The sequence below is a fragment of the Eptesicus fuscus genome, chromosome 25 (genome assembly GCF_027574615.1).
Source record: "Eptesicus fuscus isolate TK198812 chromosome 25, DD_ASM_mEF_20220401, whole genome shotgun sequence".
In the NCBI taxonomy this organism is placed as follows: domain Eukaryota; kingdom Metazoa; phylum Chordata; class Mammalia; order Chiroptera; family Vespertilionidae; genus Eptesicus; species Eptesicus fuscus.
In genome coordinates, this window is record NC_072497.1 from 11,200,908 (window position 1) to 11,226,521 (window position 25,614).

The 25,614-nt window shown below is 58.4% G+C and overlaps 2 protein-coding genes, 2 long non-coding RNA genes and 1 other non-coding gene across 13 annotated transcripts in view; all 5 read right to left on the bottom strand.

Moving 5' to 3' along the window:
- Positions 1-342: 342 nt before the first annotated feature.
- On the bottom strand, positions 343-7,112 carry SELENOS (selenoprotein S). Its single transcript, XM_054713320.1, has 6 exons — positions 6,989-7,112; positions 6,442-6,579; positions 4,045-4,151; positions 1,346-1,432; positions 1,153-1,228; positions 343-863 (listed from the first exon to the last, which is right to left on the bottom strand). The coding sequence occupies exons 1-6, from the start codon at positions 7,062-7,064 to the stop codon at positions 784-786; spliced, it is 564 nt and encodes a 187-aa protein (XP_054569295.1). The 5' UTR covers positions 7,065-7,112; the 3' UTR covers positions 343-783.
- Positions 7,113-8,762: 1,650 nt separating this feature from the next.
- On the bottom strand, positions 8,763-11,796 carry LOC129148322 (uncharacterized). Its single transcript, XR_008555386.1, has 3 exons — positions 11,688-11,796; positions 10,393-10,522; positions 8,763-9,502 (listed from the first exon to the last, which is right to left on the bottom strand). It is a non-coding gene; the product is annotated as an uncharacterized LOC129148322 (long non-coding RNA).
- Positions 11,797-13,506: 1,710 nt separating this feature from the next.
- LOC129148321 (uncharacterized) lies at positions 13,507-17,869 on the bottom strand. 7 transcript variants are annotated; one of them, XR_008555381.1, is made up of 5 exons: positions 17,855-17,869; positions 17,499-17,786; positions 15,615-15,761; positions 14,189-14,346; positions 13,507-13,683 (listed from the first exon to the last, which is right to left on the bottom strand). It is a non-coding gene; the product is annotated as an uncharacterized LOC129148321 (long non-coding RNA). The 7 variants fall into 7 exon arrangements; XR_008555384.1 differs by lacking the exons at positions 17,499-17,786; positions 17,855-17,869 and adding exons at positions 14,566-14,705; positions 14,974-15,053 and having other exon boundaries at positions 15,615-15,864; XR_008555382.1 differs by lacking the exons at positions 17,499-17,786; positions 17,855-17,869 and adding an exon at positions 17,216-17,293.
- Positions 13,952-14,076, bottom strand: LOC114229988 (small nucleolar RNA SNORA54). The gene has a single exon (XR_003615829.2). It is a non-coding gene; the product is annotated as a small nucleolar RNA SNORA54 (small nucleolar RNA).
- Positions 17,870-19,550: 1,681 nt separating the features above from the next.
- PCSK6 (proprotein convertase subtilisin/kexin type 6) overlaps positions 19,551-25,614 on the bottom strand; it is a 57,975-nt gene continuing 51,911 nt past the window's right edge. For all 3 annotated transcript variants that reach the window (XM_054713168.1, XM_054713170.1, XM_054713169.1), the window contains 7 exons: positions 25,313-25,415; positions 23,621-23,817; positions 22,738-22,825; positions 22,163-22,266; positions 21,279-21,408; positions 20,686-20,798; positions 19,551-20,603 (listed from right to left, as the gene is read on the bottom strand). In XM_054713168.1, the coding sequence (XP_054569143.1) occupies positions 20,506-20,603; positions 20,686-20,798; positions 21,279-21,408; positions 22,163-22,266; positions 22,738-22,825; positions 23,621-23,817; positions 25,313-25,415 (833 nt within the window). In that variant the 3' untranslated portion in view covers positions 19,551-20,505. The remainder of the gene's footprint in view (positions 20,604-20,685; positions 20,799-21,278; positions 21,409-22,162; positions 22,267-22,737; positions 22,826-23,620; positions 23,818-25,312; positions 25,416-25,614) is intronic.

Consider the following 25,614-nt stretch of genomic DNA (forward strand, 5'->3'; position numbering starts at 1 on the left):
GAATAAACTTGGTCCTACCCCCCTCGCTTAGCATGCTTCTAGGCCTGCAGTGTGGGCTTGAAAGCTTTAGCGGCTGTGGTGGGGAGTGGACCTTGGCGCGGTCCCAATTTGGCAGCCTTGGGCAATGTGTGCTCCCACGTTTGACACGGTTCGCTTGTCTGGTGGCCCTTCCCCCCTACTTGCCCCTCTTGTGCGAGCAAGGCGAGTCTGGCGCAGCAACCGCACCTCCCAAGAATTGGAAGCACTTGGGTGGAAGGCGCTCAGTGGGAAGGAGCCGGCTGTGGAGAGGCGCCTTGTGCCCCTAGGAAGGCAGCCTTTTCAAAGGGATGTGGAGAAGTCAAATATGCTCGTTGAAACCTTTATTGCCTTCTAATAAGGTGGTCTGTGCCTGGAAAGCAGGCCTTACGGAAAAACCCCGTCAACTGGAACCTCGGTAATCCTTGGTGGTGGCTTCACCATTTACAAGGAGGACGTCATTCGATGCAACCTTGTCACAGAGACTGTCCTAGCTGTGAGGGGGGCGTCCGTTCCCTCTAGGTCCCCCTGTTTATGGACCTGGGAGCTCCGTGGGCTCCTTTGAAAGAGTGGTGGGCCCGCTGTTGCCCCCCTGGGGCTGTGGAGATGCGGGCAGTGGAGAACAGAAACGAGGCTCATGTCCCCCCCTGGGCGGGGGCGGGTCACTGTGAGAAAGTGTGCGTAAGACAATTGAAGGGGTTTGTGGGGGGTGGAGGAGGCCTGGTCTTGCTTGGTGTCGAGTGACACGGGGCAAGCAAGGCCTTAGCCTCATCCGCCAGCTGATGGGCCTCGGCGTCCAGGTCTCCAGGCGCAGGCTCCCCCTCCTTCCCCGGACAAAGCGTTGTAACCTGGGGTGAGAGGAAAGAAAAACGGGCTTGTATTCCACCTCCACCCCGCTCTCGTGAACTTGGACCATGAGCATTGATGTCTCCTTTCAGTATGAGGGGTGTCTCAAGCAAAGAACGACACGACCCCCAAAAGATTGCAACTCATTTGTTGGTTTTGGGTTCCTCTTTTGTTTGGACCGTGGCTGTTTTGGAAAAGGATGGCCAACCCTGTCAGCCTCTTTCCCCTCCATCTGCCTTGAGAGGAAGGAGACAATCGTGTGCTTGTCAAAGGGCAAAGGCTGGTGCTTACCACCCCCACGGAGAGGCTTCTTCCTGTCTGCTGGCCGTTTGTTGAGGCTGGACGGAGAAGGGCCCGGGCTCTCTCCCTGTTGGAGGGCAGACAAGGCCGGCTCAGTGGTTTTATACTTCCGTTCTACTCACCTTGACAAAGTTGTCGAGGGGGGGTTGGTTGGAGACTGCTGTCTCCGGCCTTTCGGGCTCACCTGTGGCTTGGCCTGGCCTCGGTAGCTTTTGCCCTCTTGCATGCTGTCCCACATTTCAATCTTCCTTCGACGTTTCTCTTCCTCAATCTGAGGGGAGAAGAGTGGAGGTGGAGTAGGTTTGTCCTTTGGGAAAAGAGGGGGTGTCCCTTGCTGGGGTCGACCAGAAGGCCCAGCAAAATTTCCAGTCCAAACGGGTCGACCAGAAGGCCCAGCAAAATTTCCAGTCCAAACGGGTCGACCAGAAGGCCCAGCAAAATTTTTGCTCAGGCATCCAGGCAGGGGTGGTGAGTGGTCCCGCCCTCCCAATATCTTAGCCAATCAGAAAGCTGCACTGTACCTTCCCTGCGCTCTCAGCCAATCAGAATGAGTATGCAAATTAATCAGCCAATCAGAATGAGTGTGCAAATTAACCCGGCCAAGATCAGGTACCCAGCTCACTCCCAGCCGCCCTTCAAGCAGAGGTTTTAGGCTCGGGAAGGGGTCAAGACTGATCCGAGGATCCTGAAGCTTTTTCAAGGCGTGTTTTTCAGAGGATCTGACCTTACTTTTTCTTGTTCTCTCCTGAGGATCTGTTTCCATCGATCTTTTCCCCTTCCCTCGGATGCCAAGCTCAGCCCCTTCCCAAGACTAAAGCCTCCACCCTAGGCTTGAGGCTTGGGAAGGGGTCCTTCACTCCTGCCCGGAGCCTCCGATCGCAGTCTCGACCCCTTCCCAAGCCTAGTCTTTAGGCTTGGGGCCTAGGCTTGAGGCTTGGGAAGGGGTTGAGACTGCCATCAGAGGCTCCGGGCAGGAGTGAAGGACCCCTTCCCAAGCCTCAAGCCTAGGGTGGAGGCTTGAGTCTTGGGAAGGGGCTGAGCTTGGCATCCGAGGGAAGGGGAAAAGATCGATGGAAACAGATCCTCAGGAGAGAACAAGAAAAAGTAAGGTCAGATCCTCTGAAAAACACGTATCTTGAAAATGCTTCAAGCAAGTTGTCCTTTTTCATGGTGACTGGCAGTGACCTAAGCAATGGGGTGATGGGGCTGGCGCCTGGCCCCGATCAGCCCGTTCGCCTCCAGCAAAGGGAGGCCAGACTGAGGCTTAGGTCCGCTCTCAATGGGGAGCGGGCTGAAGCCATCCGAAGGACAGCCCCTGAGGGCTCCCAGGATGTGAGAGGGGGCAGGCTGGGCTGAGGGACCCCTCCCCATTCGTGCACCGAGCCCCTAGCTGTCCAAGGATGTGCTCCAAAGTAACATCGAGTGGGGGGGGGGGGGGCGTTTACAGGGATGCCGGTCAGTCCCCACAAAAGCAGCCCACCAAAATGGACAGACCCAAACCTTCCCAGAGCAGGGACGTCCCCAGGAAGCCTGAGGCTCTAGGGACTAAAAGGACTCATGTTTTGGCTCAAGAACGGCCAAAGTCCAGAGGAGCCACTTGTGCTGGATTTGCACTGCGTTTTCTCCATTTTTTTTTTTTAAACTAGGGGCCCAGTGCACGGCCTCATGCACCTTGAAAGGAACTGTGGGCTGCAAGGTCACCACCACAGGGGCGGGTCGCGGCCCATCCTCTGCGGCCCCCAGGCCCGTCTGCTGGCAGCCCCACTCCCACCGGCACGGCAAGGAGCGATTGGGGCCATCAGCAACCGGGGCGAGTGGCAGCTGCTGCCCCAATTGCCCCTCAGGGGCAGGAGGAGGTGGAGCATCGGGGCCAACAGCCGGCACTGGCAGCGGGTGTGAGCGGCAGGTGGAACCACGGTGCGCGGGACCCCATGACAGCGACCAGCACCCCTACCTGAGCACCCCCTGCTCCACCACCCCAGTGCAGGCAACGCCCGCCCTGTTCCTAGCCTTTGACTACAGCGGTGTGTGTGTTTTTGAGTGTGTGCGTGTTGCGTGTACTGGGCTTATCAAGTTCGCAGCCAAGGGGCGGAAAGCCCTCTCCCCCAGGGGAGGGGGGCCCTGGGGGAATGAGACCCTCTCATGCTCTCCTTGTGCGATTTCCTATTGGGGGGGGAGGATCCTCTTCGAGGAATGTCTTTTGGTTCTCCTTTTGCTTTTCCCTACTTCCCTAATGCCTGCCTGGGATCCCACAGTAACTCTTGGGGACCACCCCCCCTTCACCCACCATGACTTTTTTGTGAACCTATATGCTTCAATTAGTCCCAGAAAGGGGCTAGTGCTAACTTTTGGGTCACCGGAACCTGGGCAGTCTCGTCCCGGGTTCCAGCCGAGCTGGATGAGGCGCACAAACAAAAGCCACCCTCTGGAGGACTGACCCTCCAGGCTTCCTCGGAGGGAAGAGGGGGCCCGGGGCCTCTGCGCTGGAACGAAGAAGCGGGCCGGTCTGCACTTCCTTTCGTCGGGACAGACCGGGTCAGAGCTGGTCCTCCATCCTTGGTGCTTCCTTTCCCCTGCCCTAGGGCCCCCGACCAATCTTTCCAAAGCCATCTCAGCCCTGGGCGGAACCCATCCGACCGTCCCTGCTCTCCTGCCGTCCCCTCAGGAGACGTCCCAGCAGGCCGGGGCCTGTGAGAGCCACTAAGCAGCAAAAACCTAAGTCCAAGGCATTTCTTGAAGCCCCTCTCCCACGCCCCCCTCCCCAGAACAAATCGCACAAGGAGAGCGTTGCCCGCAGCTGAAAAGACACTGCCCTCGCGCCCGTGCACACAGTGTTTACCCGCTAAGCCTCGGACCCCGTGGCTGAGGGTGGAGCAACCCTACCTGTCGTAGCTTCTCCTTGTGCCTTTCTGCCTGGGCATTGAATTCTTCCTGCATCTTCAGGCGCGCGGCTGCGAGAGCCTCCTGCCGTCTCACAACGTCCTCGGGGGCTGCGAGGAAAGAATGGGGGGAGGTAAAAACCCTGTGTGCCACGGAAACTCCAGAGTCCACACGGTTACAAAGACGTGGGACCCCTCTGCCTCTGTTTTGGCTGATTCCGGGGGAGGAGGCTGCCCCAGGGCACCGGAAACCTCCCAGAGATGCAGACTTCTGCCACGCCCCCCCCAACTCCAAATTCAGAGAGACCTGGAGAGGCGCAGCCCTGAAACGCAAGTGCTCTGACGGGCACACTCGGCTGTCAGTCCACAGCCGGGACACCGCCCGGCACCCAGTGCCCAGGTTGACCGGAATTCCAGAAGACAGCCGGGATAGATCACGCCTTCTGACCACTGGCCGTCACTGAAATGAGTCCACGCCCGATCGAGATCCTCAGGTATTTTTTTTTTTTTTTTTAAGTACAGTTTATTGATTTTAGAGAGGAAGGGAGAGGGAGAGATAGAAACATCAATGATGAGAGCCCTGACTGGTTTGGCTCAGTGGATAGAGCATTGGCCTGTGGACTGAAAGGTCCCAGGATAGATTCCGGTCAAGGGCATGTACCTTGGTTTCGGGCACATCCCCGGTAGGGGGTGTGCAGGAGGCAGCTGATCGATGTTTCTAACTCTCTATCCCTCTCAATTCCTCTGTGTAAAAAAAATAAATATTTTTAAAAAATCAATGATGAGAATCACTGATCAGCTGCCTCCTGCACACCCCCCGCTGGGGTATTGAGCCCGCAACCCAGGCATGTGCCCTTGGCCGGAATCGAACCTGGGACCCTTCGGTCTGCAGGCCGACGCTTTATCCATTGAGCCAAACCAGAGCAATCCTCAGGTATTTTTATCATGGTTTCCACAGAAAAGAAAAATCCCTCCCACCAGCATGAGAAGGTCTCTATTCCCACCATGACCACTCAGAGGACAGGGAGGTGATCACCATTACCTGCAGACAGCACAGGAACAAGGCCCCTTAGCTGAAGGAATCCACATAAAACGAGGGTCAAGTATCATCAGGTGGGGTGTAGGGGTGTGTGTGTGGGGGTGGTGGTGGCAGGGATGAGTGAAACTTTAAAAAGGAAACAAGCTCTAACCCAGGGGTCCTCAAACTTTTTAAACAGGGGGCCAGTTCACTGTCCCTCAGACCGTTGGAGGGCCGGACTATAGTTTAAAAAAAACTATGAACAAATTCCTATGCACACTGCACACATCTTATTTTGAAGTAAAAAAAACAAAAGGGCAAAAACACCCGCATGTGGCCTGTGGGCCGTAGTTTGAGGACGCCTGCTCTAGCTGGTTTGGCTCAATGGATAGAGCATCGGCCTGTGGACTGAGGGGTCCCAGGTTCCAGTCTGGTCAAGGGCACATGCCTGGGTTGCGGGCTCCATCCCCAGTGGGGGGCGTGCAGGAGGCAGCTGACCCAAGATTCTCATCATTGCTGTTTCCATCTCTCCCTGTCTATGAAATCAATATAAATATTTTTAAAATAAAAAGGAAACCAAAGTCTACTTCCACTTTGGAGAGGGAGGTATGATTAAAGGAACGTTGCTGACTGTTGAGTCAGCTGACAGTAAAATCAACCAAGTGTCGTTTTTTTAACCTACATTTTTCTGCCCCAAATGGAACGGCAACAGCACATGCCTTTCCCTGCAGGGTTACTGGTGGAGGTGGCTGTGGCGGGTGCCTGGGGCTGATTCCCGACACCGCTCTCAACCCGCTTAAAAGATTTACACTTGGACTTTGTCGTTTCTTGTTGCCCAGAGAGCCAACAAGCCAACAGACTGACTGGCCGTGCAGGCCCACGGCCCACGGGGAAGGAGAGGCAGGCTTGAGGAGTTTTGGGACATCTGCTCTCCCCTCCAACCTCGGTAACCATGGTGACTCCGATGCATGACCACGTGTGTTTGATGCTGCTGCTATGGAAACGGTAGCTTCCGGTCTGACCCGTGAGAAGGCCACCCTTTCAGAGGCAAGGATTGTCAAGACAAAGGAGCGCCTGGGGACCAATGAGAATAGAGCGACTGGGAAGCCCTAAAAACCCACACCCGTTTCTCCGCCTCACTCCAGGCCTCGGGTCACTCGGGGTTAACAGGCAGACCCGTGAGTGACCTCTCCAACCGAATCCACCTCCAGCAAACAGCTCCGCCCTGGGACAACCCATCGCACCTTCGTTTGCCCCGTTCCGTTTTGGAAGCGTAAAGTGGATCCCGGTCCCCCCCGGCTCCCTCCCACACACCCCGATTGCCAGCCGGTGCTCCTTCCTCTCACCCACAGCCTCCACTCGCTATCTATCGGGACCAGGTACGAACCCACAGCAGCTGCCGCCGGGCCGGCTGCCTCTGCCCGGAGGCCCTCAGGCGGGCGGAGAGCTTCTGAAAGGCGGCCACCAGGAGGATGCAGCCCAAGACCAGGTACCAGCCGTAGGCGGCCAGCAGGGAGCCCACTGCGAGCAAAAAACACCAAAAAAAAAGTTTGTGAGAAACGGAAAAGACAAGCACTGCTGACTGGGGGATGGAGAGGAGCCGAGTCAGAGGCCTCCCACGCCCCGGAGCTCGGGGAGAGGGGGACGGAGGGGGACCCGGGAGCTGGGAGCGAGGGCGGGCGGGGAAGGGGCGCAGCGAGGCCTGGAGGCGCACGCTAGGGCCCAGGGGTCCCAGGGGCCGCAAGGACAGGGCTTGCTTTCCAATAGGAAAATAAATAAATTGAAAATGAAGCGGCCGGACGCCGCCGCCGCCCGGGGAAGAGCGGCTCCGGGAGGGAAAGGCCTCCCAGGACCCGCCCCCCCCGCCCCACGCCCCGCCCACGGGGGCGCCCCCCGGCTCCCCTGGGTCCCGGGGTTCGCGGCGACTCACCGGTGACGTGCAGGAAGCGCAGCCCCTCCGACTCCAGAGCCGGACGAGCCGACAGCTGCTCCCCGTCCTGCTCCATGGCGGCCGCTGCGCCGCGTCAGCTACTTCTGTTGACTTTCGGCTTCCTGCTTCCGGCTTCCGGCTTTCGGCCCGCCCCTTTGTACATTACGTGCGCTCGGGGGCGTGGCCTCGGCCTCCCCGGCCAATGGCGCCGCAGCACAGCCAGGGAGCGGCGGGCACAGCCGGGTTGGGACGCGTGACAGGGGTCCCGTCCGCTCACACCGGGTGTTGAGGTCGGTGGGGAAGCCGCCCGGCCCGCTCCCGCCGCCCGCGTCCCCTTCTGGGCTAAGAAAGGCCCGCCGATCGCCGTGCCTCTCCTCCCGGCCGCCGTCCAGGCCTCTGGGGGCGGGACGATCCCAGCGATGGCCCCGACACGCCCGGGGTCACCGTCACAGACGGTCCCCGGCATGACCGCCCGCCCCCTGCCCGCCGTGTCCTGCACCCACTGCCCGAGACTCCCCTCTCCGACCCTATTTGACATGGGACTTGGGGTGTGTGTGTTTTTCCCAGAAGGTTTGGAAGGGAACACACCCAGCTGTCCCAACGGCTAGCTGGCGATCAGTAAGGTGGTTTTTAGAGAGAGAGCCCATAGGCCCGGTGATGCCCAGCCTAGTCCTAGGGCCTGACCTAAACTGCCCATGGAACCTCTCCCAGAAACACGGTCAGCCAGGCTGGGAAGTTCTGACCGGGCGCCAGGAAGGTCATGGTCACAGTCCCTCGGCATCCCCGCTCAGGGAGAAGATGCAATGTGATAAAACCCTCTCCATTCCCTTCCTCCAAAGAGGCTCTCGTCTAAAACAAACAAAAAAAAAAAAAAAAAAACAAAAAAAAAACACCCTTATTTCCCCCTTCCCCCATTTTATGTGTTTATTTGAGGCAAACTAACATATACGGGGGAGCAAGATTTCACATGCCCCCCTGTCCTTGTTCTTTTCTTTTTCCTTGGTAATCCGCACCAAGTATATTTTCCCATTGATTTTTAGAGACAGAGGAAGGGATTGGTTGCCTCCCACACCTGCCAAAAGGGGGCTGGGCCTAGCCTGCAACCCAGGTACTTGCCTTACACCGAATCGAACCCAGGACCCTTCAGTCCAGGGGCCAACGCCCTACGGACTGAGCAACACCGGCCTGGGATCCTTTCACTTTTTAAACAGCTCCTTTGCCCCCACCTTTCTTCCTCTAAACCGGTTTGGCTCAGTGGATAGAGCGTCGGCCTGCGGACTCAAGGGTCCCAGGTTCGATTCCGGTCAAGGGCATGTACCTTGGTTGCGGGCACATCCCCAGCAGGGGGTGTGCAAGAGGCAGCTGATTGATGTTTCTAACTCTATCCCTCTCTCTTCCTCTCTGTAAAAAATCAATAAAATATATTAAAAAAAGAAAAAAAAAATTCCATTTTCTACAACCCTTCTGAGTGCCCTTCCAGTTGCTGCATTCGATGCTGCCCGATTCTTGACTCCCCCAATAAAGACAATGACATCTTTTTAAATAAATAAATATATATTCTTTATTGTTTTTTTACAGAGAGGAAAGGAGACAGATAGAAAAACATCCATGATGAGAATCACTGATCGGCTGCCTCCTGCACCCCCACACCAGGGATGGAGCTGCGAACCAGGAATCGGACCTGTGACCTCCCGGTCAAAGCTCAACCGCTGAGCCTCACTGGCCGGGCAGCACCCAGGTGTCATTGCTGTGCCCAGGAAAGAGTCCTTGGCTGTGGGCTGTTAACTCTTTTATTAACTTAGGGTTAACACTGCATTTGCTCTGAGGGCGTTTCCCTATGTTTCATGAATTCCATTCACTCCTGTGGGGGGCTCCCCCTGCTCCCCGAGACATGTCAGATGCATGATGGTCCGAGGGGGGAGCCGGAAACAACGGACACGTACAAGCTCAAGAGGAAGTTTAAAGCAAAGGTTACTCTAAGTCCCGAGAGCCGATCGGTGCATTTCCAGGGAAATATCAGGGCTCTGTACACAGGACCCCCTTGGTGAGAACTGGAGCAGGCAGCTGATCCACACGCCCAACACTGGTTTGGCAGCAGGAAGTCCTGCGGGCCGGCTGGCGCACAGTCCGGGTGGACGGACACGGGCGGCTGGGCCCGTCCTCACGCATGTGGACGGCCCTTCCCGCCAGCAGGCCCCAGTGCGGCTGAGGTTGACCTTGGAGGTGCTTGAAGCCCAGCGAAAAGTGACGGGGAGGCCACATGCTTGATGCTCCGATTTGGTCTGAAGAGTCGGTAAACATGGGGGTTCCCAGGCAGGGCCCGGGGTTCCCATTGGGGTGCGCCGGAGGGATGAGGCCGGCGGGTGTAGTTCGAGGGACGGTCGGGCGGCACGTACCTCTGGCAGACTCTGGGGCCGGCCGGGCATCGCCTCGGGGTAGTAGCCCTCGCCACAGGCGGGCACGCACGTCCAGTCCCAGGAGTGCAGGTTGCTGGCGAAGTGGATGCCTTCCTCCCTGCTGGGGCATGGGGATGGAGGGGAGGAACCGACATCAGGGACAGCCCCCACCTCCCGCCCAGGCCCGCTGCAGCCTGAGAGCCGGGGTCCTGGCCCAGCGTCCCAAGGCCAAGACCCAGCCAGGTTCCCAGGTGCCCACCGAGTGCCCTCCCCATCCTCACCCACTAGAGGGCGGCACACACCCGTTTCACAGATGGACACATGGAGGCCTGAGCCAAGCTCTTCCCACACCCTGGCAAGGTCACGGCCTCCCCCCAACCCCTAGAGAGAAAAAAAAAAATGTAAAAAAAGAAACAAAGAAAAAATACTCTACCTAATAATAGAGTAACATGCAAATGGACCGCACCTTTGCTATGCCTAAGCCACGCCCACCAACCAGTCAGGGTGGTATGCAAATTAACTCAACAAATATGACGGTTAATTTGCATATCAAAACAGCATAGAAAAAAGCAAAGCTGAGAAGAATCAAGCAGGCAGGGCAGCGGAGAAGGGAGGCAAGCCGGTGCTGCCTGACTTAGCCCGAATGGTCCAGGCTGCCATGGACCCGGTAGGCCTGGTGGGCAGCACCTGATGTCACCCACAAGGTCCAGGCCATGATAGTGACCGGGCAGACTCGGCAGGCAGCACCTGACGCTGTCCGCGGGGTCCAGGCAGTAATCGGGACCAGGCAGGCCCAGCAGACAGCGCCCGACATCATGAATGTTTCTCTCTCTCCCTGAGCCCCACCCTATCTGAAATCCCATGGGAAAAAGATCCCTGAGGAAGGATTAGCAAAGAGATAAAGGAGAGAAGGACCTGGGGCTTTGTCAGCAAGGAGTCTAAGCCCAAAGCAGAGCCAGCAGCAGACCCTGTGGACCCCGTGGGAGCGAATCCCGGCACAGACTGTACCTTCTCATCCCCAAGGCAGCGGCTCTTCCCGTTCTTCCTAAGTCACCTTCTGATCGGCTGAACAGACAGCTGCCCGTCCCTCCGACTTCTTTGTTGTTGCTGATCCTCACCCAGGACACTTCTCCATTGACTTTTAGAGAGAGTGGAAGGGAGGGGGAGAGGAGAGAGAGAGACGTCTATGTGAGAAACTCTTGGACTGGTCGCCTCCTTCACACGCCCCAACCGGGTCCGGATTGAGCCTGCAACCCAGATTCCTGCCCTTGACCTCGAATAAACCCGTGACCCTTCAGTGCATGGGCCGACGCGCTAACCACTGAGCGAACCCGGCCAGGGCCAGAGCACTTTCCTTTTTATGAAGTTCAGTTCCGGAGGAGGCATTTCAAGGCTGACTGACCACTGAGCACCCTGGCCCAGGGAGCCCGCCCTCTCTCGGCTCTGACATGGGCGGGGGTGGAGGATGCTTATTAGGGTGCAGCCTCGGCTTGGAGGTGCACGTCAGCCTTTAGCTGAGGAAGAAACAGCCCCGGAACCGGACAGTTCAGAGTCCTCACTGCCACGCGGCGCTGTTTCCAGCAAAGACCGGCCTCTGATGGGGCGTCTGGGTGACGGGGGACCGGGGCCCCTGAAGCTGCCGAGGACGCGCAGGGAAACCAGCGCTTCCCTCACGGACTTCGCCTCCCCCCTCCTTTACCCCCCGGCTGATCAGAAATGAGCAACTCGGCCGCGGCCGCTGTGGCCGGAGCGCCCGAGGGTCTCGGGTTCGATTCCCGTCAAAGACACGTCCCTGGGCTGCAGGTTCGATCCCGGACCCGGTCGGGGCGTGTGCGGGAGGCAACCAGTCCAGGTGTCTCTCTCACATCCATGTCTCTCCCTCCCTCCCCCCGCCGTCTCTCTAAAGAGAAGAGAAGAGAAGAGAAGAGAAGAGAAGAGAAGAGAAGAGAAGAGAAGAGAAGAGAAGAGAAGAGAAGGACCCGCACGCGGCCCGTCCACACTCTGACGCCGTCACCTGAACGCGTTTCCTGAGAACCAGCCGCTCGCTCGGCGCTGGGGTGACCGCCCCCGGGTCCAGGCTCGGCGCTCGAGCGGATCAGACCGAGAAACGGTCCCGCGAGGCCGAACCGAACACGGGCCCACGGGTCCGGGTCGGGAAGCGGTCCCAGTCCCGTCCCCGAGCCGGCCGGGCAGGGAGCCTGCGGGATGGTCCCTCGCCCCGCCGGCCAGACTCGGGCCGGGACGGCCTGGCGCAGCCCGCCCACTGCGGGGCCCCCGGGGCGGGCCGCCCTCTCCGCACTCACCCCGCAGGCCCAGCTCGCCGTCCCGCACGGCGTTGTGTGCTGCGCCGCCGGCTCCATCGGCTCCGCCATCAGCTTCCCCAACCCGCCGCCTCCCTCCTCCGTTCCCGTTTTGCCGGCCGAACAGACCACTGGGCGGGCCATAGACACACTTCCCGACGTGCCCCGCGAGGAGGGCGAGACGCACTTCCCGGCATTCCAGAAACCGCCACTAGAAACCCTACCCTTACTCAAAGCGCCCACTTCGACACATTTCCCGGCGTGCAGAGCGCCCACAGCGACATCCATTGCCAGGTACACTTCCCAGCATGCCTTGTGCTCCCAGGCGGCATCGTCAATAGAGCAAGCACACTTACGCAGAGACCCCTTGGCTTCCAGACCCAACAATGGAAGAGCAAGACTCCCGTTCTCTTGGGGTTCTGAGGTCCTGGGGGCCTTGGCTACGTCCCGGTTCTGGTTACTTTCCGGGGGGCGTCTCTGGAGCCTAGGGGGTCCCTGATTCCGGACATTTGTACCCGCTGGTTCAGCAGAGTGTTAAGCACTCGAGTCTGTAAAAGGTTCGAGGAGGAGGACTGGCGAGAGATGAAGACCCAATGCAGAGTGCGCCTCTCACGGGAAGGGGGTGTAAGCCGGTGAGAGGGGGGGGGTGTCTCTGGCCACCTGCGAAGGGCATTCCTGGGACAAAGGGCGACATTTGAATCCCGCCAGAGGACTGGGCGGCACAGACGCATCAGCGTGAACTTCCCGATTCTGAGGGTTGTGCAGGAGGACGCCCTGGTTTATAGGAAATTGCCCCTGAAGTATGTGGGAGAACAAAATTTAAAATATTTGCAGGCGTCACAGGGTATCACACGGGTGATTTCAGATTGCCCATGAATAGCGATCTCTGTGCTATACTCGTCGCTTTTCTTTGGGATGGCTTAAAAAAAAAAAAAGTTTCAAAAGACAATGCAATTCCAGATGTGTCCACAAGACGGCGACATAATCGCCCAAAACTGGTTTTTTACCAGGCATCACTGTTAATAATACCCATTTTTCCCCCTCGATGGACTTACTATTAATGAAGTCAAACTTCCCGCAAGTGCCCTTGTTTTGGGCACTAAACTCGACATTTTTAGGCGTAAAAATATCTACAATGTTAACGCCTTCAGAAAACGTGACATGAAGTTTTGGAGCTTGTCGGCAATACAACAAAATAGTATACATATCAAATCGCAGATATGTCAACATATGAGTACTTGCCATTTCGCTTGCTGGGCTTTCAAAATGGTTGTGTGTTTTTATTTTGTTTTTTGGGTTTTTTTTTCGTTTAAATCTGTTATTGATCTGAGAGGGGAAGAGAGAGAAATACCAATGATGAGAGAAACGTCCATCGGGTGCCCCCTGCACGCCCCACTCTGGGCATGGAGCCCACAACCCGGCATGTGCCGCGACCGGGAATGGAACCGCACGACCCCCCGGTTCCTAGGTCGAAGCTCGACCACTGAGCCGCACCGGCCGGAGGGCGTGGGTGGTTTTAATGGTCTCCTCTGCAGCCAAAGCTCCAAAGAACAGAGACAAAAGGAACGTTTGCTTGAAAATCAGAGGCTCCGGGGCCTGCGGGAGGGACTCGAACCCTCGCCATCAGCCTGTGAACCGGCAGCCACGGTCAGGCGGCCCCGGGACAGGGTCCTCCCGAGACCCTAGTTCCTCTGCCTCCTGAAGTGCACCTCCCAGGCCTCCGGCCCCTGCCCCTCACCTGACAGGCAGGCCCCACCCGCAGCCCTGCAAACTGGCACAGCCGCCACTTTTTTTTCTCTCTAAAAGAAGATAACACATTTTTATTGATTTCCGGGAGAGGGATAGACATCGACGGTGAGAATCGGCTGTATCTTGTACCTGCACACCGGGGATGGGGGTCCTGAAGGTGGGGTGGCACTGCCCGCTTCGGATCAGCCCCGAGAGTCGACGTAGGTGCCCGGGTCACTATCGGGAATGCAGCTGCCCCGCGCTAGGCTGTCTGTGGGGAATAAAAATGGCAGTTAAAAAACCATTATGTATTTATTGATTTTGAAGCGGAAGAGAAACATGAATTATGAGAATCTTGCATCAGCTGCCTCCTGCACGCCCCCTACTAGATGGGGATGGAGCCTGCAACCCGGACATGAGCCCTGACCAGGAAAGGTAGTGGGACCTCTTGGTTCATAGGCCGACGCTCTAACCACTCAACCACACCGGCCAGGGCTGCAACATTTTTTTTAAATCTGCCCTCCCCTCTCCTCCCCCATGCTTGTCTCCAAGACCTGAAACTGACAGCCACCCTCGGTCAGTCAGTGTGGTGGCCGTGGGGCTGCTGTCGCACTGGAATGGAACCGGTCAGCCACAGCAGGGCCACAGGTCACGAACAGTGCTGGGCAGGACTGTGTGTGAAAGGTGCCCTTCCCTCTCTACAGCGGCTGAAGCTAAATTAGACGATTTGTGAGTTTTTAAGAAAAAGTAATATAGATATTTAAAATTTTTTAAACCTTTTCCAGTTGAAGTTCCATTCAGCATTCCTTTGTCCTCACTGGCTGTTTAGATCGAGGCCGGGCAGGGAGTTGTTGTAAGGGACTCACTGTCACCGGGTCATCTCCTACCTCAGGTAGGTCAGCGACTTGAGCGACGCCAGCGGGTCCAGGTCACCCTGTGAGAGGAGAGCAGACCCCCCCGCTGAGACGCTTCGCACCCCGGCTGCCTCGGAGCGAGGACCCCCTGGTCCTGTCCTCTCGCTCCGGCACCTGGTCGGCTTCTAGCGAACAAGCGGACGAATGCCCTTGAGCTTCTGCAACTTGGAGGTTGCTCTCCCGACACCCCGAGCCACAGAGTGGCACCATTTTATTTTATTGTTTAAATATTCTCTTACTGATTTCGGAGAGGGGAAGGGAGTGGTTGATGCGCAACCACTGAGCCACAGTGGCGGGCCAGAGCGGCCTGGTGTTAGGACCCACGCTTCCTGGAGGCTCTCGGGGGCTCTTCCTGCACCCCAACCCTTTGTCTAAGGAACTAAGAAAAGGGGAGACTCCGTGTAGGACAAACCACGTGCCTCCCACCGTGGCTTCTGCGCAGGCGGCACAGAAATACAGGTGACTCCGCAGGTCCGGGGCGGGTGCAGACGGACAACTGTTCCCCCAGGGACTGGAGAAGGCGAGAGAAGCCCGCCCTTTTCCGGCTGCGTACAGAGCAGCATGTTTCCCATTTAAATCAGAAGCTGACGGTGAGTGCACACACACGCTGGACTCGGAGGAGATGCAAATAAATCGAGACCAGCTACCTCACCCGGGTGCGGCAGGCGCTGTGAAAACATGCGATGGCCGGCTGTTCAGTCGGGCATTCCTCTTTCCCTCGGGTTGTCTCATGAAAAAATGACAACAGCCCTAACCGGTGTGGCTCAGTGGATAGCGCGTCGGCCTGCGGACTGAAGGGTCCCGGGTTGGATTCCAGTCAAGGGCATGTACCTTGGTTGCAGGCACATAACCAGTAGGGGGTGTGCAGGAGGCAGCTGATGGATGTTTCTCTCTCATGGATGTTTCTAACTCTCTATCCCTCTTCCTTCCTCTCTGTAAAAAAAAAAATTAATACAAAAATGTGTTTAGGAAAAAAAAAGAAAAAATGACAACAGTTGCCTGGCGGGTGTGGCTCAATAGTTGAGTGTTGACCCATGAACCAGGAGGTCAGTTTAATTCCCGGAAACCACATATGCCAGGGTTGTGGGCTCGATCCCCAGTGTGGGGTGTGCAGCCGATCAATGATTCTCTCCATCGTTGATGCTTGTATCTCTCTCTCTCTCCCTGCCTCTTTGAAATCACTGAAAACCAGAACAATGTCTTCTTTAAAGAGGACACGTGCAGGTGGAACCGGCAGCGGGCACAGCGTTTACACCGGGAAACAGATCGCTGCCCGGCAGACACTCACCATATCCTGTTGTTGTTCACCAGGAGGGTCTTCAGTCTCCTCAGCGAGGGAAGCCGTCCAGTTTCCGGATTTCATTGTCAGAAAAATCAATGGCATCGAACTGGTCTAAGGTCGCACCCGGATCCTCGATGACAGGGATCTTATATCCTGTGACATAGAGGAAAGCCCACCGGAGGACTGACAGGACTGAGAGGCACTGAGGCCCATCAGCAGAACTTCCCGGTCATTTGACTTAAGGCTGGCATTCATTCAGGAAGTGTTTACCTAGGCCCGGCCGGTGTGGCTCAGTGGTTGAGCATCGACCTCTCAACCAGGAGGTCACAGTTCCATTCCCAGTCAGGGCACATGCCCAGGTTGTGGGCTCCATCCCCAGTAGGGGGGGGTGCAGGAGGAAGCTGATCCATGATTCTCTCTCATCTTTGATTTCTCTCTCTCTCTCTCTCTCTCTAAAAATCAATTAAAAAAAAACAAACTCCTTACCGAGCACCCAGGCCAAACACTGCCAGGTACTGGCACAGAGGCCCAAGCCCCAGCTGCCATGACGCTATAGGTCAGCAGTGGCCATGAACACGGTGATGAACATGGTGACAGCGACGAGGCCAGGGCCATGGGGACGAGGGCATTCGTCAGGCTGTTTGAAGGTGCCCCGACCGCTCTCAGCAGGGCCCTGAGCTAGAGACGCGGCAGGACGGGATCCTACGGGGAATTTGTTTCCAGCCTGTGGGGCCGGGACAGGAGCTCCCTTTGCCTTCCTGGGACTCGTCAGGACGCGACCATAATGTCCTGGGTCTCCCCTGAGCCCACTTCCCCGGCTGCGATAGAGAAGTGAAGGTCAAGGGTTCAGACACAAGGTCACTGGGTACACAGGAGGCCAAAGGTTAACCCACAATGGTGAGTCTCTCCGCGAACAATTCCTCCAGGTTCTCCCTGACCTAACTCGGGGGCGGTGATGGCGTGGACGCTGGAAGGTAAGACGGGAGCCCAGCCAAGGTTCAAGTGCAGCCCAAGTCCACGCTACAGACTCAGAGACGGCGGCGATCTCCCTGGGCCGGGACCGGGAGAATGGACCTTAGCCTTGAACGGAATCTTTCTCTAAGATTCTTAAATTCAGCCCCGGTTTGGCTCAGCGGCTAGAGCCTCGGCCTGCAGACTGGATGGTTCTGGGTTCAATTCGGTGAAAGGCACGGACCTCAGGTGCAGGCTCAGTCCCCCTGTGGGAGGCAACCAGTCCCCGTGTCTCTCAGGCACGTCCAGGTTTCTCTCCGCCTGTCTCTCCCTCTCTCTCCCACTCTCCCTGAGAATCAATGGAAATATATCCTCGGGTGAGGATTAACCAGAGGAAAAAAAGGGGAAAAACAACTTGATTTTATAAAAATAAAGGTACTCGGGCCTTGGCTAGTGTGCTCAGTGGTTAGAGCGCCGACCCAGGCAAGGAAGGGTCAGGGGTTCGATCCTGTGCTGTGGTCACAACTAACGGATGTCTCTCTCTCATTGATATTTCTCTCCGCCCCCCTCTTTCCTCCCTCCCTCCCTCCCTCTCTCTAAAGAGAAGAGAAGGACCGGCACGCGCCCCGTCCGCACTCTGACGCCGTCACCCGAACCTGTTTCCTGAGAACCAGCCGCTCGCTCGGCGCTGGGGTGACCGCCCCCGAGTCCAGGTTCGGCGCTCGAGTGGATCAGACCGAGAAACGGTCCCGCGAGGCCGAACCTAACACGGGCCCACGGGTCCGGGGCGGGAAGCGGTCCGAGTCCCGTCCCCGAGCCGGCCGGGCAGGGAGCCTGCGGGATGGTCCCTCGCCCCGCCGGCCACACTCGGGGCGGGACGGCCTGGCAGAGCCCGCCCCCTGCGGGGCCCCCGGGGCGGGCCGCCCTCCCCGCACTCACCCCGCCGGCCCAGCTCGCGGTCCCGCACGGCGTTGTGTGCTGCGCCGCCGGCTCCATCGGCTCCGCCGTCAGCTTCCCCATCCCGCCGCCTCCCTCCTCCCGGCCCGCGGCGCCCGCCACACAGACCACTGGGCGGGCCATAGACACACTTCCCGGCGGGCCCCGCGGCGGCACCAAGACGCACCTCCCGTCAAGTCCCGCTACGCAAACCGACGCACTTCCCGGCGTACCTCACTACCTACGCAAGCCGCACTTCCCAGCATGGCACGCGACAGATGCAAGACGCACCTCCCGGCATGCAACGAGGCGACGCTGACACACTTCCCGGCGTGCCCCACTACTGACGCAAGACGCACCTCCCGGCATGCAATGCGACCGACGCGAGACGCACCTCCCGGCATGCCCAGAGTCTACGCTGACGCATTTCCCGGCGTGCCCCACGACTGACGCAGGACTCGCTTCCCGGCATGCCCGCATCGTCGCTAGACGCGCTTCCCAGCGTGCACCACCCCCACGTCGACACCCTTCCTGGTGTGCACCGCTACCATTGCCAGGTACACTTCCCAGCGTGCCTTGCTCCCGCCGACAGGACGGCATTAATTGATCAGCCGACACTTGCGCTTGTCACTCGGCGTCCCTCACGAAAAAATGAAATAGCTAGGCTCCCGATCTCTTGCGGTTCGGAGGTCCTGGGGGCCTTGGCTACGTCCCCGGTTCTGGTTACTTTCCGGGGGGCGTCTCTGGAGCCTAGGGGGTCCCTGATTGCGGACATTTGTACCCGCTGGTTCAGCAGAGTGTTAAGCACTCGAGTCTGTAAAAGGTTCGAGGACGAGGACTGGCGAGAGACGAAGACCCAATGCAGAGTGCGCCTCTCACGGGAAGGGGGTGTAAGCCGGTGAGGGGGGGGGGGGGTCTCTGGCCACCTGCGAAGGGCATTCCTGGGACAAAGGGCAACATTTGAATCCCGCCAGAGGACTGGGCGGCACAGACGCATCAGCGTGAACTTCCCGATTCTGGTGGTTGTGCAGGAGGACGCCCCGGTTTATAGGAAATTGCCCCAGAAGTATGTGGGAGAACAAAATTTAAAATATTTGGAGGCGTCACAGGGTATCACAAGGGTGATTTCAGATTGCTCATGAAGAGAGGTCTCTGTACTTGTAACTTTTGTTTTGCTTTTTGTGTTCGCCTAAAAAGAAATTTAAACAAACCTCACGCAATTCCAGAGATGTCCACAAGGTGGCGTGCTCAGATCACAAAACGCGTTTTACTTGCCATTTCGCTTGATGGGCTTTAAAAAAGGTGTGTTTTTTAATCTGTTATTGATCTCAGAGGGGAAGAGAGAAATACCAATGATGAAACATCAATCGGCTGCCCCCTGCACGCCCCACTCTTGGGATGGAGCCCACAACCCGGCATGTGCCGCGACCGGGAATGGAACCACATGACCTCCTGATTCGTAGGTCGAAGCTCGACCACTAAGCCACACCGGCCGGAGGGCATGGGTGGTTTTAATGGTCTCCGCTGCAGCCAAAGCTCCAAAGAACAGAGATAAAAGGAACGTTCCCTTGAAAATCAGAGGCGAACTTACCAGCCACTGGAGGCTCCGGGGCCTGCGGGAGGGACTCGAACCCTCGCCCTCAGCCTGTGAACCGGCAGCCACGGTCAGGCGGCCCCGGGACAGGGTCCTCCCGAGACCCTAGTTCCTCTGCCTCCTGAAGTGCCTCCTCCCAGGCCTCCTGCCCCTGCCCCTCACCTGACAGGCCGGCCCCACCCGCAGCCCTGCAAACTGGCACAGCCGCCACTGTGTTTCTAAAAACTATATTTTAAAAAATTTTCAGGGAGCGAGAGGGATAGAAAAGAAACATCCATGATGGGAGAGAATCATGGATTGGATGCCTCCTGCAAGTCCCCCAACCCGGGCATGTGCCCTGACCAGGAATCGGACTGTGACCTCCTGGTTCATAGGTCGAAGCTCAACCACTGAGCCACACCGGCCGGGCGCTCCCACGTGCAATCACTGGGCCCAGGAAAGAAACAGACTCCGTGGCTGTGGGCTGTTAACTCTTTTATTTTATTAACTTAGGGTGAACGCTGCATTTGCTCTGAGGGCGTCTCCCTCGGTGTCCTGGGTTCCATCCACCCCTGCGGGGGGGGCCCCCCAGCGCCCCGGGACCCGTCAGATGCGTGAAGGTCCGATGGGGGGAGCCGGACACGACGGAGCCGTACAAGCTCGAGAGGAATTTAAGGCAAAGGCTGCTCCGGGTCCCAGAGCCGACCGGTGCATTTCCGGGGAAATATCGGGGCTCTGTCCACAGGACCCCCCTCGGGGAGAGCCGGAGCGGCTGACGGACACGCCCACACCGGTTGGCAGCAAGGGGTCCCGCGGGCCGCCTGGCGCACAGTCCGGGGGACACGGGCCCCGAGGCCACTCCACGCGGTGGACGCACCGTCCACGGGCTGGGCTCCCCGCGGCGGGACGGCCGGGACGCTGCTCGGCGGCGGGCATGGCGGCGGGGAGACCCCGGGACACGGTGCCGGGCGGCCGTGCTCCCCTCGGAGCGGGGGCTCCGGGATGACAGCCCCTTCCCTCGGGGCCGCGGGCTCTGACCTCGGGCGTCTGCGGCCTCTGACGGGGCGATGCAGACACAGACCCCCCACCCGCCCCCGGTCACACAGTCCCCGTCCCCGAACCGGCCCGGCGGCTCCGTGGCGGCTGAGGTTGACCTTGGAGGAGCTCGAAGCCCGGCGAGCAGTGACGGGGAGGCCACGGGCTCGCCGTTCTCTTTGGTCTGAAGATTCGGTAAACGTGGGGGTGCCCAGGCAGGGCCCGGGTGCCCATTGGGGTGCGCCGGAGGGGGCGTCGCCGTAGGGACCCCCTGGGGCCGCCACCCCCCGGGCCGGGCGCCCACAGCGGCTGCCGCCACAGGCCCTGGCCCCGCAGGAGGTAACGCTGTCAGAGGGGGGCGGGCGGACGGACGGACGGACGGGAGCGGCCTGGCCTCCGCCCCTACCCGGCCCGGAGGCACGTGCGGCAGCAGAACTGGATGAAGAGCTTGCGCTCACACAGCCGGTTGGACTTCACCATCTCGCAGAAGGTCTCGTCCGCTGGGGAGAGGGGAGGGGGGCCGGTCAGACTCGGGGGGTCCTGGGGGTCCCATCCCTGCAGGCCCGGCCCCGCCCCGCTCACCGTTGCTGCAGGTGTGGTTGGCGATGCACGAGGTCCCCAGCTGCGTGAGGCCCGCCTTGCAGCGGCTGCAGTTCCGGCTGGAGCCCTCGCAGCTCAGGCAGTTCTCGTCGCACCTGTCGGGGGACACAAAGGGGACAGGGGTTCCCGCGGCTGGAGGGGGTCCAGGCCCCCCGCTCCAGGAGGTCCCAGAACCAGTCCGGTCAGGGCACATGCCCAGGGTGTGGGCTCCATCCCCAGTGGGGGCCGTGCAGGAGGCAGCCCATCATGATTCTCTCTCATCATTGATGTTTCTCTCTCCCTCCCTCTCTGAAATAAAAAAATCAATAAAAATAAATAAAAAAGACGGACAGCCCTGACCGGTTTGGCTCAGTGGATAGAGTGTCGGCCTGCGGACTGAAGGGTCCCAGGTTCGGTTCTGGTCAAGGGCATGTACCCTGGTTGCGGGCACATCCCCAGTGGGGGGGTGTGCAGGAGGCAGCTGATCGATGTTTCTCTCGCATCGATGTTTCTCTATCCCTCTCCCTTCCTCTCTGTAAAAAATCAATAAAATACATTAAAAAAATTTTTAAAAAGACAGGCAGACGGGCGCGTACCTCCGGCAGACTCTGTGGGGCAGGCCGGGCATCGCCTCGGGGTAGTAGCCCTCGCCACAGGCGGGCACACATGTCCAGTCCCGGAAGTGCAGGTTGCTGGCGCAGTGGATGCATTCCTCCCTGCTGGGGCCTGTGGGAGGGGTGGGGGGGAGGAGCCACATCAGGGACAGCCCCCACCTCCCGCCCAGGCCCGCTGCAGCCTGAGAGCTGAGGTCCTGGCCCAGCGTCCGGAGGCCAAGACCCAGCCAGGTTCCCAGGTGCCCACCGTGTGCACCTGCTGGGCCCTTCCCATCCTCACCCACTAGGGGGCAGCACACACCCGTTTCACAGATGGACACATGGAGGCCTGAGCCAAGCTCTCCCCACACCCTGGGCAAGGTCAGTCATTCTCCCCTCCCGCCCCCAAAGAGAGGAAAAACAATGTGGAAAAAAAAAAAAACAAAGAAAAAAGAAAACAGAATTATATATATTTAAAAGAAGGAAATAAAAAACAAAAATGTTCATGGGCCCTGATTCCAAATGCTTCCTTTCCCAGCAGGCCCTGCTCTTGCGAGAGCCTCCCCATGTGGCTTTGCCCCCTGAAGTGGGGCTGGACCCTAAAGGAACCCGGACCGCCTGGTTCATAGGGCGATGCTCTAACCACTGACCAACACCAGCCGGGCCCCAGAACCTTTGCGTCTTCCCCAATTCACCCTTCATGCCTATAAACACCCCCTCCCCCCAATCTTGGTATTTGATGACACAAACCTCACAACCTCACGGCCACCCAGGAGGTCCTAAGGCTTCCTTAGGTCCAAGAGAGGGGAGCCACCCACCCCCTGGGTAACCCGGGTTCCAGGACTGTCGGCTCCACGACCCCGACGCCCGTGGGGCGATGCACTCACCCACGCAGGTCCTGCAGGTGGGGTGGCACTGCCCGCATCGGATCAGCTCCGAGTCAAAGTAGGTGCCCGGCTCACAGTCGGGAATGCAGCTGCCCCGCGCAAGGCTGTCGGTGGGAAAAAAAAAAAAAAAAGGCAGTTAAAAAAAATGTTTTTATTAATTTCTGAGAGAACTGAGAGAAAGGGAGAGGGAGAGAGAGAAACATCCATGATGAGAGAGAATCATTGATGGGCTGCCTCCTTGATGTCCCCCACACTGGGGATGGAGCCCGCAACCCGGGCACATGCCCTGACCGGGAATCGAACCGTGACCTCCTGGTTCCTAGGTCGATGCTGAACCCCGGAGCCACGCCGGCCGGGCCCCAGTAAAATATTTTTAGAGCAGACATGTGTGGAGCTTGAGAGAAGAGAGAAAACCAGAGTCTGATGTGGACAGACGCTGAACCTTTACCCCGAGGATTTAGCTTTCAGTCAACATTGGCAACAACATGGCAATTCAACTACAAAAACGAGAAGGAAAAAACAAACAAAAAAAGCAGACCACATGGCCCGTGTGGAGGGGGAAGAAAGGGTCCCACCTGAACCCTTCCTTGCAGACAGTGCACTTCTCGGGGTCGTCGACGCACTTCTTACAGCTGGGGTGGCACTTCAGACATTTTTTCTGGCCTGGAGAAAAGGAGACGAGGGGGACGTGAGGAGGAGAATGAGTGCGATCCAATCCCGGCCAGTGGGCCTGGCCCGCGTGGGAAATTCACCCCAGAAAGGGGACCCCCGCCCAGCCCGGTGAGGCGGCCGACTTGTCATTTCTATGCCCAGCGACATGTCCCCCCCTTTTTTTTTTAACTTAATAATATTCTTTTATTTTTAAATATATTTCTACTAGAGGCCCGATGCACGAAGATTCGTGCCAGAATGGGCCTTCCTTCCCCTGGCTGCCGGCACCGCCTTCGCTCTGGCCAGAGCTGCCTTTCCGCCTTCCCATGCTGCTCAGAGGCCCAGAGCGGGTGGGGCGGTGTGGAATGCCTGCGCCCCGCCCCCAGCCGCTCGGCGCCTGTGTATGCAAATAAACCCGCCATCTTTGTTGGGTTAATTTGCATACCCACTCCTGATTGGCCGGTGGGCATCGTGGAAGGTATGGTCAATTTGCATCTTACTCTTTTATGAACTCTTTGCACTCGCTTGCTTTTTTCTCGATTCCTTTATTCTAATGCTAACCGTGTCGAGTCACACTCGACATCCGAGTGCAAAAGGTTAATGTAGATTGATTTCAGAGACGAAGGGAGAGAGAAACATTAATGACAAGGGAGAATCATGGATCGGCTGCTTCCTGCACGCCCCCTACTGGATGGGGATGGAGCCTGCAACCTGGGCACGTGCCCTGACTGGGAAGCGAACTGGGACCTCCTGGTTCAGAGGCCGGCACCCTAACCACTGAGCCACACCGGCCAGGGCTGCACTTACTTTCCGCCGCGTAGAACCCGGCGGGACAGGGGTTCACGCAGGTGCTCGTCTCCTGGTGGTGGAAGAAGCCGCGGCGGCAGGACAGGCACTGGGTGGGGCTCCGGCCCGAGCAGGTCTCACAGCCCCTGTGGCACCGGCGGCAGCGCCTGGCTGCTGAGTCCCCGAAGTAGCCCACGGGGCACACGCTCACGCACTTCCTGCCGGAGCCAGAGCAGAGGGCACCGTCTCCCTCAGCCACGCCCCGCGCTCACCACCCCAGCCCCCCAGGAAGCAAAGGCCCCAGGGGAGAAGGTTAAACTGTTAACGCTCATTGTCCTTTTTATTTTTTAAAATAATATATTTTGTATTGATCTCAGAGAGGAAGGGAGAGAGAGAGAGAGAGAGAAGAGAGAGAAACATCCATGATGAGCGAGAATCATGGATCGGCTGCCTCCTGCACGCCCCCCACTGGATGTGGATGGAGCCTGCAACCCGAGCATGTGCCCTGACCAGGAATCCAACCGGGACCTCCTGGTTCATAGGTCGATGCTCAACCACTGAGTCACACTGTCCAGGCATCACCAGGATTCTTTTCTATTTTTAAACTGGAGGCCGAGCGCATGAAATTCATGCACGGGGGGAGGGGGGAGGGTCCCTCAGCCCAGCCTGCACCCTCTCCAATCTGGGACCCCTTAGGGGATGTCTGACTGCTGGTTTAGGCCCGGGATTGGGACATCCCTCTCACAATCCTGGACCGCTGGCTCCTAATTGCTCACCTGCCTGCCTGCCTGGTCAGCCCTTACTGCCCCCGCCTCCCCCCGCCGGCCTGGTCACCCACAACTGCCCCCCCCACAAGCCTAGTCACCTCTCACTGCCTGCCCTGCCAGCCTGGTCTCCCCCAACTGCAATCCCCCCGCTGGCCTGGTTGCCCCCAACTGCTCCCACTGCTGGCCTCATCGCCCCCAACTCCCCCCAACCCACTGACCTGGTCGCCCCTCACTAACCCCCTGCCGGCCTGGTCGTAGGCAGCCATCTTGTGAGGGTCAATTTGCATATTACCTCTTTATTATGTAGGACTAGAGGCCCAGTGCACAAAATTTGTGCACTGGGGAGGCGGGGGGTCCCTCAGCCCAGCCTGCCCCCTCTCACAGACTGGTGCCCAATATTGTTTCTGCTGGGCCGGGCGCGTGCCCCGAGCCGCGCGCTGGCGGCTCAGAGCAGGCCCCCAGCCCAGCAGCCCTGCGTGGTGTCTGCAGCCCTCCCTCCCTCTGCGGCCGGGGCGCGGGACACCAGGGGCGCCGCCATCTTTGTGTCAGAGTGACAGTTAATTTGCATATTACCCTTTTCTCAGATTCAACTTTTGTGTTTTTTTCTCACACATATTTTTTTTCTTACATATTTTTTTCACTCGAATTTTTAAGTAGGGTGCCAGCTTTGTGTGTGTGAGGGGGGCCGAGAACATAGCTCAAAACAGACCCCCTTTGCCCTGACCAGTGTTGCTCAGTGGTTAGAGCGCCGGTCCAAGCCCTGAAGGGCCTCAGGTTCAATTCCTGGCCCCGGTCTCTCTCACATCAATGTCTCCCTCTCTCTCCCTCCCACTCTCTCTAAAAATCAATGGAAAATTACCCTCAGGAAAGGAGCAACACAAAACAGAACCAGTTCCCGGGGTGGTGCGAGGGTTCCCCACGCCGCAGACGGGCGCCCCGGCCTCACCTGCCAGTCTTGGCGCTGCCCAGGCTGAAGTGGACGCAGTTGAGGCACTGGTCAGCGCCGGGGCCGTCACAGCCCTTGTCCCCACACTCCGGGTGGCACATGCCTGAAAGAGACCAGCACTGCCTTTCACCCACGGACACACCGGCTCCGCCCGCGCCGTCCCCCGGGGGGAGCCCTGGGTCGGGCCCAGGAGACGCTCCCCCAGGAGCGCGGAGGGCCTGCGGGGCTGGGGCTGTGAGGGGCAGAGAGAGAGAGCTGAGGAACCGGCTGTAACTAAGGAATAGGAGTCACGCTCTGTGAAC

Bases quoted from the DNA above. Each gene is read 5' to 3' on its own strand.
- SELENOS (XM_054713320.1), bottom strand. From the start codon at position 7,064: ATGGAGCAGGACGGGGAGCAGCTGTCGGCTCGTCCGGCTCTGGAGTCG. The intron at 1,433-4,044 runs GTAGGGTTGCTC...TTCTCCCCTCAG, and splicing joins ACAAGGAGAAGCTACGACAG to ATTGAGGAAGAGAAACGTCG. The intron at 864-1,152 runs GTAAGCACCAGC...CTCTCACCCCAG, and splicing joins GAAGCCTCTCCGTGGGGGTG to GTTACAACGCTTTGTCCGGG.